This window comes from Chrysoperla carnea, chromosome 5 (genome assembly GCF_905475395.1).
Source record: "Chrysoperla carnea chromosome 5, inChrCarn1.1, whole genome shotgun sequence".
NCBI classification, from domain to species: domain Eukaryota; kingdom Metazoa; phylum Arthropoda; class Insecta; order Neuroptera; family Chrysopidae; genus Chrysoperla; species Chrysoperla carnea.
In genome coordinates this window covers 46,044,594-46,059,824 of record NC_058341.1, presented here as the reverse complement: position 1 = coordinate 46,059,824, position 15,231 = coordinate 46,044,594, and the positions used below count along the sequence as shown (strand labels likewise).

The following is a 15,231-nucleotide window of genomic DNA, read 5'->3' as shown; positions in this document are numbered from 1 at the left end:
GAAAATGATGAATTGAATTCATAAAATTTTGAATAACATAGTAAGTAAACTTTGTACTTAATATATTTGTCATTGCTAAGTACCAGTAAAAAATGGTTTATGGAAATTTCTTGGCAGCAGGAGTTTATGGAAATTTCTTGGATAACGGGGACACCCGTTATCGAACGACAAATTAATACAAAGTACACCCACCAATAGTAGATAAAATATAAATTATTTTTTTAGACTTTTTATTTGTAGTACCTTATAAATAGTATCTACCTATTGTACTTTGGAATAATGAATTAGGAAATACAAAAACACATGTTTGTTCTTTATCTTTTATTGAAATTGAACAAGTTTCCATTTACTATTATACCATGCATATATGTAATATGCAAGGTATACTAAGTTTAGTCCCAAGTTTGTAACGCTTAAAAATATTGATGCTATGAACAAAATTTTGCTATAGGTGTTCATAGAATCACCTAATTAGTCCATTTCCGGCTGTCCGTCCGTCCGTCTGTGGACACGATAACTCAAAAACGAAAAAAGATATCGAGCTGAAAATTTTACAGTGTACTCAGGACGTAAGAAGTGAGATAGAGTTCGTAAATGAGCAACATAGGTCAATTAGGTCTTGTAAACCGTTAGAGATGTTCCTTATAAAAAAATAAACAACATTTGTTTGAAACATTTTTTCGTAAACTCTCGGAAATTTTATAGTATGTATATACTATAATCAGTTATGTATGTTTCACATGTATGTATGTGGTATGTGATAAAGAAATCAACACTGTCTATACATGGTATTTCAACAATTAACTCAGTCAATTGTTTGTTTTCACTTGTTTTTATTTTTATTACATACCATTTTAATCCAATAATAACATTTTTTTATTAATATATTTTTATGGTATTTATTCAGATGAGGATCTTGACTGTCATCACAAAGCTAAAAATTAAACTTCCATATATTTTTCATCAGTCACCTTAAAAATAAGCATCCCCTATTTTAATTAAATAAAGACGTTGGAATTGTATTCGTAACGTAAAAGGTTCTAATTTTACAAAAAAGGCGAAGGAAACAAAAATGTTACTAAAAAAGGGTATAGCAGTTTTCAAAAGTGTCGATAACGTCTATTAAAAATTTCGGTAGCAATGATTCATTGTCAATTTAATCATTAATTATTCAAGAAAACATTAATTTACAATGTAAATATAAAATTCAATTATGATATAATTGTGATAATCAAAAACCGATTAAGAAATTTGACTTCTTTATTCCAAAATATTCCTTAGAAATCTCATTGGATTATAAACTGGGCAAAGATAAGCTAATATTTTGAGAGCCAAAATTCAAAACGAAGCTTTCGTAAAATTATTGGAAAATATCATTTGTCGATTTTTTTTCGATTCTCTTTAGGAGAAGAATTCTTTTAGACAAAGTGTAAAAAATTAAAAACTTTGATTTCAGTTTTAATGAACATAATTTATTTACATATTCTGACCCAAATATTATGAAAATCGCAATTTTTAAACGAATTGACTCTTCTATTTCAAAATATGACGAAAGACAGTTTTACTGAATGTAAAATTGTAACCCTCTGATTGAACGGATTTTAGCCAAGAGCATCTTGTTTTTCATCATCAAAAGATGTTACAAATAAAGAAAAATGAAAGAAACCGCACACATATTGCTAAAACCTCATGGAATGTGTTCCTTAGGTGTCAAATATCATTAGTCAGGCATGAGTAAGGAACGAGTGGTGCAAATTTTGCTATTTGTTAATAAGCAATAAATTGTTAATTCAATGAAACAATCAATGTTAAACTTTACTTACAAAATTATTAATAGGCAACTTGAATTACGTATGCGTTATATATGTATAGTAGTTTTCGATTATTTGAGAAATACTCAACATTTACGGCATACAAGTTACCTATATACAAATTTTTAAAGTGAGCTATTCATTGTTTCATTGAATTAAAAATTTATTGCTTATTAATAAGTAGAAACATTTACACCACTAACTCATAATATTTACTACTAATGATATTTGGCACCCAAAAAACACATCCCATGAGGTCTTAGCAAAATGAGAGCGGTTCCTATTATTTTCCTTTATTAGCCGATTTTTATAATAACTTGTACTGTACTAAAATGATATCTTAATTTAATGCAATTTTATGGTCCCTTTTTTTACACTGATACTGTTTAGTTATATAAATTTTAGTCCCCAGAAATGGTAAGTTTTTTTGGTTTTATTCAAGCGAGGATTCAGCCATAAAAATAGATGATGGACACAGTTCAGCACCCGAAAATCGGCCAAATGCGAATCGTGCATTTCTACAAAGAAGATGTTTACAAAATATATGACGCCCTAACCAAGATTTTGTACCCATAATGTATTTGTAAATTTATAAACCTGTAAAATGTTTGTTCGCTCACAAAAATTACAGAAAAATGTGCGTTTTTTTTAGACATCACAGGGTCACATTTAGACTCTAAACTACTGAACCAATTTTGATGAAATTTTTACAACTTCAAATTATTTTATTTAATTTGAAGCTAGTATATACATTTTACATTAAATAATTTTATTAGGTTCCTTACTTAAATAACAAATTCAAGTTTTCTTTTTTTTTACGAAAGCGTTGGTAATATCATCGCTTTCCAGATGTTTGAGAAAGTAAGCCCGAATAATCGTTCCTGTCCCATTGCATGGAACCAATATTTCACTCCGTGAAATGTAGAAGAGTCGCTACAATACTTGGTCTCATACTTCAATGAGAAGCAGAATTATTTTCACATTATGTTTTCCATTTGGCCATGCAGAGTCGGTATTCATTTATAATAGTTGATTCACTATTCTTAACCGCCGGTACATCTTAACCACTTTTTTCACTACCTGGATATCGATATTCAAGTACCTGACACTAACATTTGGTTCATTGATAACGGAATCTAATATAGGGTTATGTAAATTGATTTCCGAAAGTACTCTTCTACTGATTTTGCTAGGATTTTTTTTCGATTTTTGGAATGTTCCCCCAAAAATTTTCAAATGGCAGTTGGTATAAAATTAGGAACAATAGACTAACTATTTAAAGCAATTTATTGTTGTTTTTTTTTTAAATTTTATTAAATCATTATTTTATTAAGTCTATTTAGTTGATGGGCATGCCCATCATGCCCATATGGATAGATCCGCCACTGGTTTTATTCGTATATATAATATCGTACACCCCCGTTTTGTTTTATAAATAGAGTTGTTAAAAAGTCAAATATTCCTGATAGTTTTAATCTTTAAAGCCTTTTATATTCTTTACACTACCAGAAAATGTAGAAACTATGCATAAAAGGATATTATTTTGACTCCCTTATTCTTATTTTATGCTTTTTATAGCATTGTTAATTTAGGTGGATCCTTAGTAGGTATTATCACTTTAAAAATTTTATAACAATTTCGAAAATTATACAAAGAACCCTATTTTGTATTAAAAATCGTAGACATCAAAATTAAAAAACTAAATTAGGAGGAGCTACTTCAAATAATAAAACCAAAATTTTTTTTAATATCACAGTATTATTTTTATTTTATTCGAATATTGCAAAAACATAAAAATATCTTTATCAGTAATGAGTATTTTAAATACAAAAAAAAAATTGTCATAGTTATCCATTTATAAAATAAAATAAAAGTAAAATAAAATAATTCTAATTAAAAAAAATACTTAATTAAGCAAAAATTACATCATCTTAAATAAAATATGGTCTATTTAAAATCGAATATATTTTTACAAAATCGCAGTCGTTCGTAAAAAAATAAAACAAAAAATTACAAATTTTTAAAAAGATGGGCATTGTTTCATTTTACAATATTAATGATAATTTTTGAACAAAGCTAGTTAAAAAATAAATATTCTGTTTATTATTTTTTTGTTTTTTTCTTTTGGATTATCAGTTGTTTCCCAATCATTTATCAATTTTTTAAATACAATAAATTACGTACTAAAACAGAATAACTGAATACTCTTTGTACAAATAAAAAAATATAAAAATTTTATAAAATAATAAATAATTTTCTTGTTTTAAAACAACGTCTTTTAAAAAATGTAATTAATAATATTAAAGAGAGAATTTTAGGCAAAATTAACTACAGCAAAATATAGATATCTACCTTACCGATCTCCTCGTAATTTATCGCTTAAATTGTGTAGCGAAAGATTTGTTTCTAGAATTCAAGGCGGTAATTGCATGTTTTACTCAAGCAGTCTATGCTTCACCTTTAATTTAGACTTTTTATCGTCTTTTTATTTGCATTTTTTTATTGCCTAAAAGTCGCTCTCAGTTAGATGAAATGACTTTTTATAGATGGAAATTTATGAGTTTATTACTAGAGCTGCCATCTAGCATGTACATCAAATATTAACGAGTATCAACATGAGTAACTTGATACTCAACTACAAAGTAGCCAGTATCTAGCTTATAAAATGAAAATGATATACAAAATATTTTTAAACATAGATGTAGTTTCATAAATTATTGTTCTATCTTATTTATTTAACCTTCACAATTACATGGAGGTTCCGCACCGTTATAACTGATTGGAAGTGGTCGATATTGTGGACGATTTTGTGAATAACTTCCTTTTATTGGGAAGTATTGATTGGTTTTTTGTTGATAAATAGATTGTTGTTGTTGAGATGCGAAATTGTTTCTTATAGCACCTCCATTGGAAGAAGATTGACCTAATTGTGATAGTACCCATTGCATATCCAAACGTGTAAATCCACCAACTTGGTTGCCTTGATCACATCCAGTTTCCCATGAGAAAATACCACTCAATACATAATGACCATTTCCTGAGTCACAAGCTAAAGCGCTACCTTGATCAACCTGAAAAATTCATGATTCAGTTAGCTCATGAAAACTATATTGGTACCTTCTATGGTTATAGCAACTCGCGATAAAACAACAAAAGTTTGAACTATTTTTGGAAAATTTTATTCTAGCTGTTGTTTTTCATAAGGTTAAAAAAGGTTGTGTTATTTTATCGCAAGTTGGTAATAGAAATCATATACTTACATCGCATAAATTGTTTTGTGGAACTTTTGGTGCTCCGCAAATACATGTGCTTGGACTGTATTGGTATAAACTGTTTTGGTGGTTATTGGCCAAAGTATTTTGACATTGTTCCGGTTGTAAAAGATTAATTGGAATACGATGCATCAATGAATTTTGAATGTTTACTGTAAAAAAAAATCAGGAAATAAATAAATATATGTACTTTTGGAAAACTTATCCTTATTAGTTCGGATCCATGAACTTACTTGTTAATGCTTGTTTACCCCAACCAGTTGCAATGCAATTTCCAGCACTATAATTATTTTCAATAACTTCATCGGCTCCAGGTAAACAAATAGCATCGATATGCTTATCGAAACGGAATTTCTCAGAAAGTTTTAGAATGGCAACATCATTAAAAAGATTGTCGGGAGAATATTGTGGATGAATAATAACTGAACCAACTTTAACAATTTGGAATGGTTTTGGTTCTTCATCAATTCCTAAACGCCATTCACCTCCTTTTACTAGAATATCATTTGCTTGGATTCTGAAAATAAAATTCTTATTTAATTCAAGTGCTTATTTTTGATCTTCGAAATTTTTTGTTTAATTCCTTACCCTTGTACACAATGAGCTGCTGTAATAACTGCATCTGGTCCAACAATTATACCACCGCAAATTAATTTTCGACTAGAATCTCTTAATACCATTGCTTGCCATGGAATTTCACCGAATGAAGCATCGATTGGTGAGTTGCCACGAGGTTGTGTATTCTGAAAAAACCATGATTATTAGCTGATTGTTCCTATTTCAAGAAACTTAAAAATAAAATAGTACTTACAGGATTTCGAACACCACATGTGGGTTGAGGTAAGAAGTTAGGGGAAGGTTTTACTTGAGTGGGTGATAATATGCTTCCTGATGCAAATGGATTTGAGACAGATGGAGGGAATCTTGGTTGATTTTGAGGTCCAAGTTGATTAGTAATTCTTTGTGGTTTTTGGCTGTCTGGTCTATATTGACCATCATCAAATCCATTGTCTGGGTTCCATAATCCAAGTTGGCCTACTGGCCATGGGTCTTTGTATGTTGGATCACGGCAACATTTACCAATAACATTTGATGATTCTGCTACTAAACAATCCTAAAAAAATGGTAAAACTTATAATTGTTGCATGGAATTATATATCATTGAAGTTCAGGGAGACATTACCAAATGCCTCAATATTAGCAGAGACGTATCACGTACTATGTAAGTAGGCTTAGGGAGAAGAAGCTACAATTTCTTACGCTTTTGATTACGTTCGCAAGGCAAAGAGACGAAACAGAACTTTTACCCAGTTTTTGGAGCCTGGGAATAAATTAGCAACTACCTCTCCTGGATTACACAAAGCGAATCATGCATAAAACGCAAGTTAAATTTCTATAAATACTTACAGTTAATGGCACTCGTTGTTCGTTTTGTTGTGGAGTTAAACGTACACTTGTATTAGAAATTACACCTTCAGCCGTACAAAAATCAACTGGCACACATTTTAAAGCGGCAGCACATCCTGATGGAACTGCTGTATTCAATATAATACCTTGTGTCGGTACTGGACGTGGTGATGTTGGAAATCCAACAATTGTTTGATCCTGGTCTGATGGATTGCCTTCATATGGTGGTAAAATATTTTGATTTTTCACTTCACTTCCATCACCTTCATATGGTGGTAAATACGCATTTGGAGATTGAGTTGTGGTAGTTGTAGTAGTTGGCTGAGTTGTTTTTACGTAAATAACACTTGAATCAGGGACTCTTGGAGGTAGATACGTTGGAGCTTGTGTTGTAGGTCTTGGAGTTGTAGTTGTGGTGGTCGTTGTTGTTGGTCTGGGAGTTGATATTTTTGGTGGTGTTGATGGAGATGCAACTGGTGGTAAATATTGTGGGCCACGGATATCATCAACGTTTCTGAATGGATTTACACCAGGTTCAACAATGATTCCACTTGTGGAATAAGGTCCAGGTAATAATGGTCCCAAATTTGGTGATGTGAATGTTGGACTACCAATTGTACTTTGTGGTAATTGATTCACACTGTTTGATACATATTTCGTACTTGTTGAACCGGCTGTATTTCCTGAGAATTGACTACTTTGTTGATAATTTGTTGATGCCGATTGGAATTGTGTTACTGCTGGTGGAGATGATGGAGCTACGAATGATGGTGTTGGATATGATGATTTATCTAATTTGCAGCAAACCTCACTGCCTTGTTTACAATATTGAGCCTGGAATAAATGAGAACGAAACTTTAATTTTTTGTTAAGAAGTTAAAGCAGCGGTGGTGACTCTACCGACGCCAAAACCATAATCTATTTATTAATAGAATTAAAATAATTTGAGGTATGATTAAGTGATTTCGTTGATAAATTATAGAAAATAAACAAATACTTTCTCGGAGCGAGTCAATTTAATTCTAATTTAAAATAAACAAAAAAGTTCATATAACATTATTGTTGCATGATTGTAATAAATACTTGAGCACTTGGCACCGGTTACTCATTTTACTCAGGATGCTCTTCAGTTAATTTTCGATTCACTCAGTCTAAATACAGAGTATCCTACCAATTATTTTATTTTAAAGTAAATGGTGTGCCTAAAATAGTACAGTGCAATTCTCAAACAACCAAAGTACAAGAACGGTTAATGAAAACATTAGAAATAGCAATAAATTGTTCACATTTTGCTCATTATGTCCTCATAAATATAATTATTCAATTTGTCATGCATATAGGTAATATAATATGTAATTTTATACGATTTTAATTAATCATCTTAAAATTAAACATAATAAAATATGTATTTTGAAATATCTAAAGTATTTCAACATAAAACACACCAACAAAATGAGGTGACAAACGACACGACATTATGTGACCTAGCCATATTATGTTATTTTGTACATAATACAACTGAACTATAACCTTCATAAATTAATTTCTTAGCAATTAATTACAAGTCAATTTTGACCATAAAAATTATATATGTATAAATAAAACTACTTTCAAACTAAAGGTGATATCTGCTTCTGCTTTATATTATATTTTTAACACCATGAGCCTAGTCACATGCTAACCAGAAAATATGCCTGTACACATTCTAGCGGACACAGTGTTAGTTCGGTTCGAATTTAATATTATAAGATATTTTAGTAAATGGAAAAGCTAGTATAAATGAGCTTGAAAGCGACTTCAGAGACTGAGAAGTTTGAAAGCGACTGTAGAGCAGTTTGATAATTTATTAATAATAGCGCCCAATACCGCTGCTCAGTCAAGTACTTTTTTTTAGAATTAAGTATTCAGATCGTTGACTATAGAAATATTCACTTGCTATAAGAACATCAACAAATATACGCCTTTATTTCCATTCTGTAATTTTTTTATTATATAGTTTTTAAGAAAGACGATATTTTTTAACTTTTTATACTCTGGTGTTGTCAGACATGATGTGATTTGGTGTTGGCGCAGATAACCAAATAGAATTTGATTAAAATATTTTAAGTAGATACTTGAATAAAATCACATTCGCGTTAATCGGACAATTATTATCATCCCGCTAACGTGTTAGTGTATCCATGTTATTTGTTCAATGGGAAGATACACTTTAAAGTAAAGAATGGATGCATTGAATACTTTCTTATTTGTCGCAATAAATTTTTATCAAATTATGTACGATTAAGTAACTTTTATGAATTAAATTGTTTTTTAAACATTCATAAATGTTGTAATTGAAAACGATCTACTATACGACCTTGCCAAAAATGTTTCTTTTTATTGATCATTTATTTATTTATTTTGTTAAAACATTATATGATATTTTGATAATTTTTAAAATTGTTTATTTCATCACTAAAAATTTATAAATATAAATCAAATTACCTAGTTATAGCACCAAGATAGACTTATTTTGTGGAAAATCATTTTGCTATGCGACAACTGGTGCCTTTAAATAGAACTATGACACCCGGCCTAAACTGGGATCATGGAGATATTTTAGAAAGGAGTTGCTGATACATTCAATAAGTTCCGTTCTTTTAGTCAACGGTTCTGCATCTCCTATCTGTAATACTTCTGAGACGGGGTTTGAGCTGGCGTTGAATAAATAAATAGATTTAAAAATCGTATTAACTTACAGTTCTGTTCAAATGTACGTTTTATTAAAAAGAGTCTACTCTTTTAATGGTCAAGCCATTCAATAGATCACTGCTGTTTTTTAAGATTTATTGTTTAAGCCATATTAACTGCTTGACGTCATTAGTGATTTTCCAAATAATATTATATCTTTCTTTTAATAATTCAAGTTCAAAATCTAAAATTTATTCAAATGAATCAACCGATTTAATTTAATAATGAATTTCCGTCAAGTGACCTGGGGAACAATATGCATCTATAACATTGCATAAACCGTTCCACGTATGGTATGAATACATTTGATGTATAAATGATGATCAGATAGGAGTTATAAAAAAACACCTCCATGCCACAAACAAACAACAAACTATTAATTTTCCGGATGTTACGTGATTCATGAACACGCGAGTTTGCTGAGAGACACATATACAAGCCATGTTAGGTCTTTTATTTATAAAATACCAGAATTTCTGTATTCATACAGATTCATTATTTCATAAAACAATTGAATACAAACAACTGACTTAGTTAATTGTTAAAATACCATGTATGGACAGTGTTGATGACGCAATGGTTTGTTCTTTTACGTCATGTAAATAAAGAAAGATATATCCACTCTTAGATAGCCACACATTCAAAACTGAAGATGCAATTGACCTATGTCAAGATCCAATTGACTGATGTTGCTCATTTACGAACTCGACTTCATTTTCTATGCTCTAAACACGCTATTTAAATTTCAGCTTGATATCTTTGTTCGTTTTTGAGTTATTGTGTTGACAGACTGGCAGACAGCCGGACAGACAGACAACCAGAAATTGACTAATTAGGTGATTTTATGAAAACCTATACCAAAATTTTGTTCGTAGCATCAATATTTTTAAGCGTTACAAACTTGGGACTAAAATTAATATACTATGATATATTTCAGATATACATGGTATAAAAATCGAGTAAACTCGAGTAATATTTTTTACAAAACATGGAAAATATAATTCACAAAACGAAGAAACATTTTTCATGAAAAGGCGTTCATTTACAAAAATAAATCATATTGAAATCTCATGTCGTTTGCTTCAAGTTCAAATTAAAAATGTATAAAAATAATCTGATCATCCCATAGGTTACTATGTAATCAATGGCGCTAATCACCAAGTATTATTCTCAATACAAAAGGACTTAATAAATATTCTATTATATAAATATGTATTAAAAATGTTATTATAACAATTTAATAAATTTTTTTTTACTTTATTTATATGTTAAGGTTATTATCTTCTTATATTTTAAATTTATGTACAATTATTTGCTATTTTTTATTGATATTTACATCTACAAAACAAGCTTCATATTTTATGAAAGGTGTCAATAATTGATGACAAGTATTTGTAAGATGTACATATTATTATTACATTACTACATTACATTACAAGCTACACGCACTATGGTTATTGTATTACCATGTCAAGATATATATTCTCTTTAACTTGATTATTTATTTGTTAATAAAAAAAAATGTTTTTTTTTTGTTAAGAGAAAGCCAGCCAGGCTACATTGTGACCAGGTCACGTATACAAAATATATTTGTACAAATAAGGTTAAATACTTTACTGGAATTACAACAAAATAATTATTTTTATTGAGTAACTATAAAGATTTAAGGTAATTCCCAAGAAAAGATTTAAGTAAATATCTTTTTTTCGGGACAATGGCGGCTAAAAATGGGTCAAGTTTGTACATGCATAAAAGGATTCCGCCATATGATCTATGAGAGCTACATTTAAGTAATGTTTTATCGAATTTTTCGCGAGGTATAATATAAAGAAGAAACATCGTATTACATATCGTTGAATGGGTACTTAAAAATGCAATAAACAGTTCAAAAAAACTTTTCTTCTCAAGTGAATATATCGCAAATTATATAGAGCTAATATTTTAATTGTAAGCTCTCAAAATATTTAATTAATTGCAAGCCATAATAATTTTCATTGATTTCTAAATTTTAGAGCAGGGTACAATGTTTTTTCTTTGGGAGTTTATATCTCGCGTAATAACCGACTACAAGGGTATAATGAACCATAAAAAACAGAAAGCATTGTGATTAATAATATATATAACATGCATTATTTCTCAGAATTTTCATTTGTAAGACTATTGAAATTTTGAAAATACGTTTTGAAAAGATTTTCTCCACCTTACTTAAGCAACTTCAAACGTCAAATATAACAAATAATTAATTTTTTGTCTAAATAAAAAATTTATTGCGATTAATAACATCTGATCTGTTAATATAACATTTTCTACAAGTATATATTAATAATAAAAATTTATAAATTCCAATATCTATATTCATAAATTATTATAAATAGTAATAATTACAGTCCCACGCATCAATGAGGAGGAATTTTAATAAAATACTATCAAACTCTATACAGGGTGTCTAGTAGCTAAGTTGGCTACATATGAAAAACTTTTTATTATAAGTTTTACGAAAAAAATTTATTCTCTATAAAAAGCTCTGCTTTCAAAAATTTTAACATTCAGCTATGCACTTGTAACTTCGAATATACAGAGTGGCCACAAATTGAGAAAGTTAGATTGCAATGTTAATGGTCGTTTAGAAATGTAGACGCTTTTGAACAGATAATAGGGGAAACGGTTCAAAAAATTACTCCCGAGATATGTAGGAGTGTATTTAAGCAATTTTGTAAAAGACCAATTACATGTATGGAACACGAAGGTGGATGGGTATGGGTATGGAGGTTAGCGGGCCATGCTCGAGGATAGCGCCTCGAGGCAATGGTTCAGGGCACCTGGCCAAGTACACCCTTGTACTCTATCCCTGCTACGCTTTTCAGTGGCTATTATAACCAACTGATGTACTAAAACCCAGGATTTGCCTAGCGCTGAGTTTCCTAATTTCTTCTGGTTCGACTAGGGCCGGACCAAACCATTTCCTTTGCTGCTGTGTGAGCGCCGGGCAGTAACAGAGAAAGTAGATCGATCAAGTACACCCTTGTACTCTATCCCTGCTACGCTTTTCAGTGGCAATTATAACCAACTGATGTACTGAAACCCAGGATTTGCCTAGCGCTGAGTTTCCTAATTTCTTCTGGTTCGACTAGGGCCGGACCAAACCATTTCCTTTGCTGCTGTGTGAGCGCCGGGCAGTAACAGAGAAAGTAGATCGATGTTTCTTCTGAATTTTTTCTGCATCTGTCACACGCGGGAGATTGTCTTTTTCCAATCTGATGTTGGAACTTGTTCAGGTTATCATGCCATGTGAGTAATTCTACGATGACTCTAATATCAGCTCTGTTTAGTTTCAAGATCTTCTCGGCTCTGTTACCGAGCGAGTTTCCTTCACCCAACAGGCTTTTGGCGATTCGCTCTCCCTCGTAGCTGGTCCATGCCTTTAATTGTTGGTTTTTCAGATTATCTCCTAATCTGTTAAGACCTTCTTGGTATGGCATCCTCGCAAGCTTTTCTTGAGTGGGAGCCATTACGAAGGTGGATACGTTGAGGCAAAAATAGCTGAATGTTAATATTTTTGAAATACGAGCTTTTTATAGGGAATACTTTTTTTTCGTAAACCTTATAATAAAAAAGTTTTCCATATGCTGCCAACTTAGTTAGCCACCCTGTACTATATAGAAAGTAAATGTTGTTATTTATTTGATTTAGATTATTTATTTATAATAATTCTTAGCTTTTATTATTAAAATATTTGCTGAACAAATATTTTAATAAAGGTTGGTTAAATCACCACGTCCGTAAGATGATTTATGAGAATTAGAAATTGTTTTTATAAAATTTCCTTGATTGTTAACATCATTATTTCCTTATATTATAAAAATATTTAAATAGGCAAGGTAAATCGTATTTTCCAGCGTAAAATTTTGATTAAACATAAGAACAGTTTCTATGTACAGGAGACGGTATAATTTCGAACTTCGTCCGTAAGATAATCATCAGATGAGATAAATTTTGTATGAAATTTAATTGATTTATAAACACGCCAGGCAAGCTTATAACATTATTTTCGTAATTAAATTGGTATCACAAGACGGAGAATTTAATTACGAAAAGAATGAAATAAGCTTGCTGCTTCATGAAAAAAATTGATTAAATTAATTTAATTAAAAATAAGGCATCAACACTTTTCGATAGATAAGCTATTATTGATGTGTTTATAAATCAATAAAATTTCATAAAAAATATGTCTCATCTGGTTATCAGATAGGTGAAGATCGACCTCATACCATTTCTCAGACTATCCAAATAAAATCCAAAATAAAAGAAATAAACTTTATTAAAAACTAGCGACCCGCCCCGGCTTTGCACGGGTGCAATGCTGATACAAAATACACTACAGAAAAACTGTGAACGTTGTATATAAAAACATAGCGGCACGCTCTGGCTTCGGACGGATATAAAATATATAGCCTATGTGATTAAAATCGATCCAGTAGTTTTGATTTATTCATTACTACCCGTGGCCCGCACGCGTTAAATTTGGAGTAAAACAATCCCCCTTTCCCTATACCATGAAAATTTCCTGCTATCTTTGGAATATCTAAATTCATACACTACATTTTTACTTATTTACTTTTTACATTTTTAACTATTAACCTCAAAAATAGCAGTACTTCTCCACTATTTAATGGATGTTATAATACATATAAACCTTCCTCTGGAATCACTCTATCTATTAAAAAAAAACCGCATCAAAATCCGTTGCGTAGTTTCAAAGATTTAAGCATACAAAGGGACATAGGGACAGAGAAAGCGACTTTGTTTTATACTCTGTAGTGATTATGTAGATAGATTAACCATAAGTGGGTGCATTTATTTATACCTTATATTTTATTTTTATAGCGATTGATGAAGCGTTTTATTTTTGTTAATCAGATTAAAGTAGGTTTAACAGATTAAACAGCAATAATATTTAACTATAGATTATATAAATTAAATAATTAATTATTTAAAATCTATAATTAATTCGATAGTGAAATTTAAGTGTGTAATTTAAATTAATAATAATTCTGTGCTAATAAAAATCATATAAAAGTCTCAATTAATTTAATATAATTTGGATATTATCTGATTTATTAAAAATAAATTCAATAACTTTATCACCTCTTTCTTAATATTTTTATCTATTTACTTTTAATAGTAATAAAATCACGGTTCATTTCCTCATTGATTAATACCTGAACAGGAGGATGATTATATAGGAACCGATAAATTTGGTTACATAAAAATGGTTATAAAAAATATTCAAAGAGAATCGAACCGGTATTACTTTGAACGAAATATTAGGTACTCTCAGACTGTAGAACACCAAGATGTAATATTTGAGGAAAACATCTTGGTTCTTGGTCCTTTTTGGTGATTTATCTATTAAAACATTCCAACCTGAAGGGGTCAGTTATGTCGCGGATTAGGACGATACAGAAATTACACTTGGTAAAATTTATATTTTTAACACATGAAAAAATTTTTTGTAAAATAGGAAACTTTAGTGATTACACCATGCATATATGTAATATGCAAGGTATCCTAAGGTTAGTCCCAGATTTGTAACGCTTAAAAATATTGATGATACGCACAAAATTTTGGTAAAGGTGTTCATAAAATCACCTAATTAGTCCATTTCCGGTTGTCCGCCCGCCCGTCCCTCCGTCTGTGAGCACGATAACTCAAAAACGAAAAAAGTTATCAAGCTGATATTTTTACAGCGTACTCAGGACGTAAAAAGTGAGGTCAAGTTCGTAAATGAGCAACATAGGTCAACAACATACGTCAATTGGGTCTTGGGACCGTAGGACCCATCTGGTAAACCGTTAGAGACAGAACAAAAGCTTAAGAGTAAAAAATGTTCCTTATCGCAAAATAAACAACTTTTGTTTAAAACGTTTTTTCGTAAACATCACTGTTTACCCGTGAGGACACAAATTAAGCGCAAATTGTACAATATGTATTAATTGGGAATATCATGTATT

At 30.3% G+C, this 15,231-nt stretch overlaps 1 protein-coding gene across 1 annotated transcript in view; it reads right to left on the bottom strand.

The window, feature by feature from the left end:
• Window positions 1-3,988: 3,988 nt before the first annotated feature.
• The window catches only part of LOC123301863 (flocculation protein FLO11-like), a 33,654-nt gene continuing 22,411 nt past the window's right edge, over window positions 3,989-15,231 (bottom strand). Inside the window, exons 3-8 of the mRNA XM_044884799.1 lie at window positions 6,491-7,324; window positions 5,895-6,197; window positions 5,672-5,826; window positions 5,317-5,600; window positions 5,072-5,235; window positions 3,989-4,882 (exon numbers count right to left, since the gene is read on the bottom strand). Coding sequence (XP_044740734.1) covers window positions 4,547-4,882; window positions 5,072-5,235; window positions 5,317-5,600; window positions 5,672-5,826; window positions 5,895-6,197; window positions 6,491-7,324 — 2,076 coding nt within the window. The 3' untranslated portion in view covers window positions 3,989-4,546. The remainder of the gene's footprint in view (window positions 4,883-5,071; window positions 5,236-5,316; window positions 5,601-5,671; window positions 5,827-5,894; window positions 6,198-6,490; window positions 7,325-15,231) is intronic.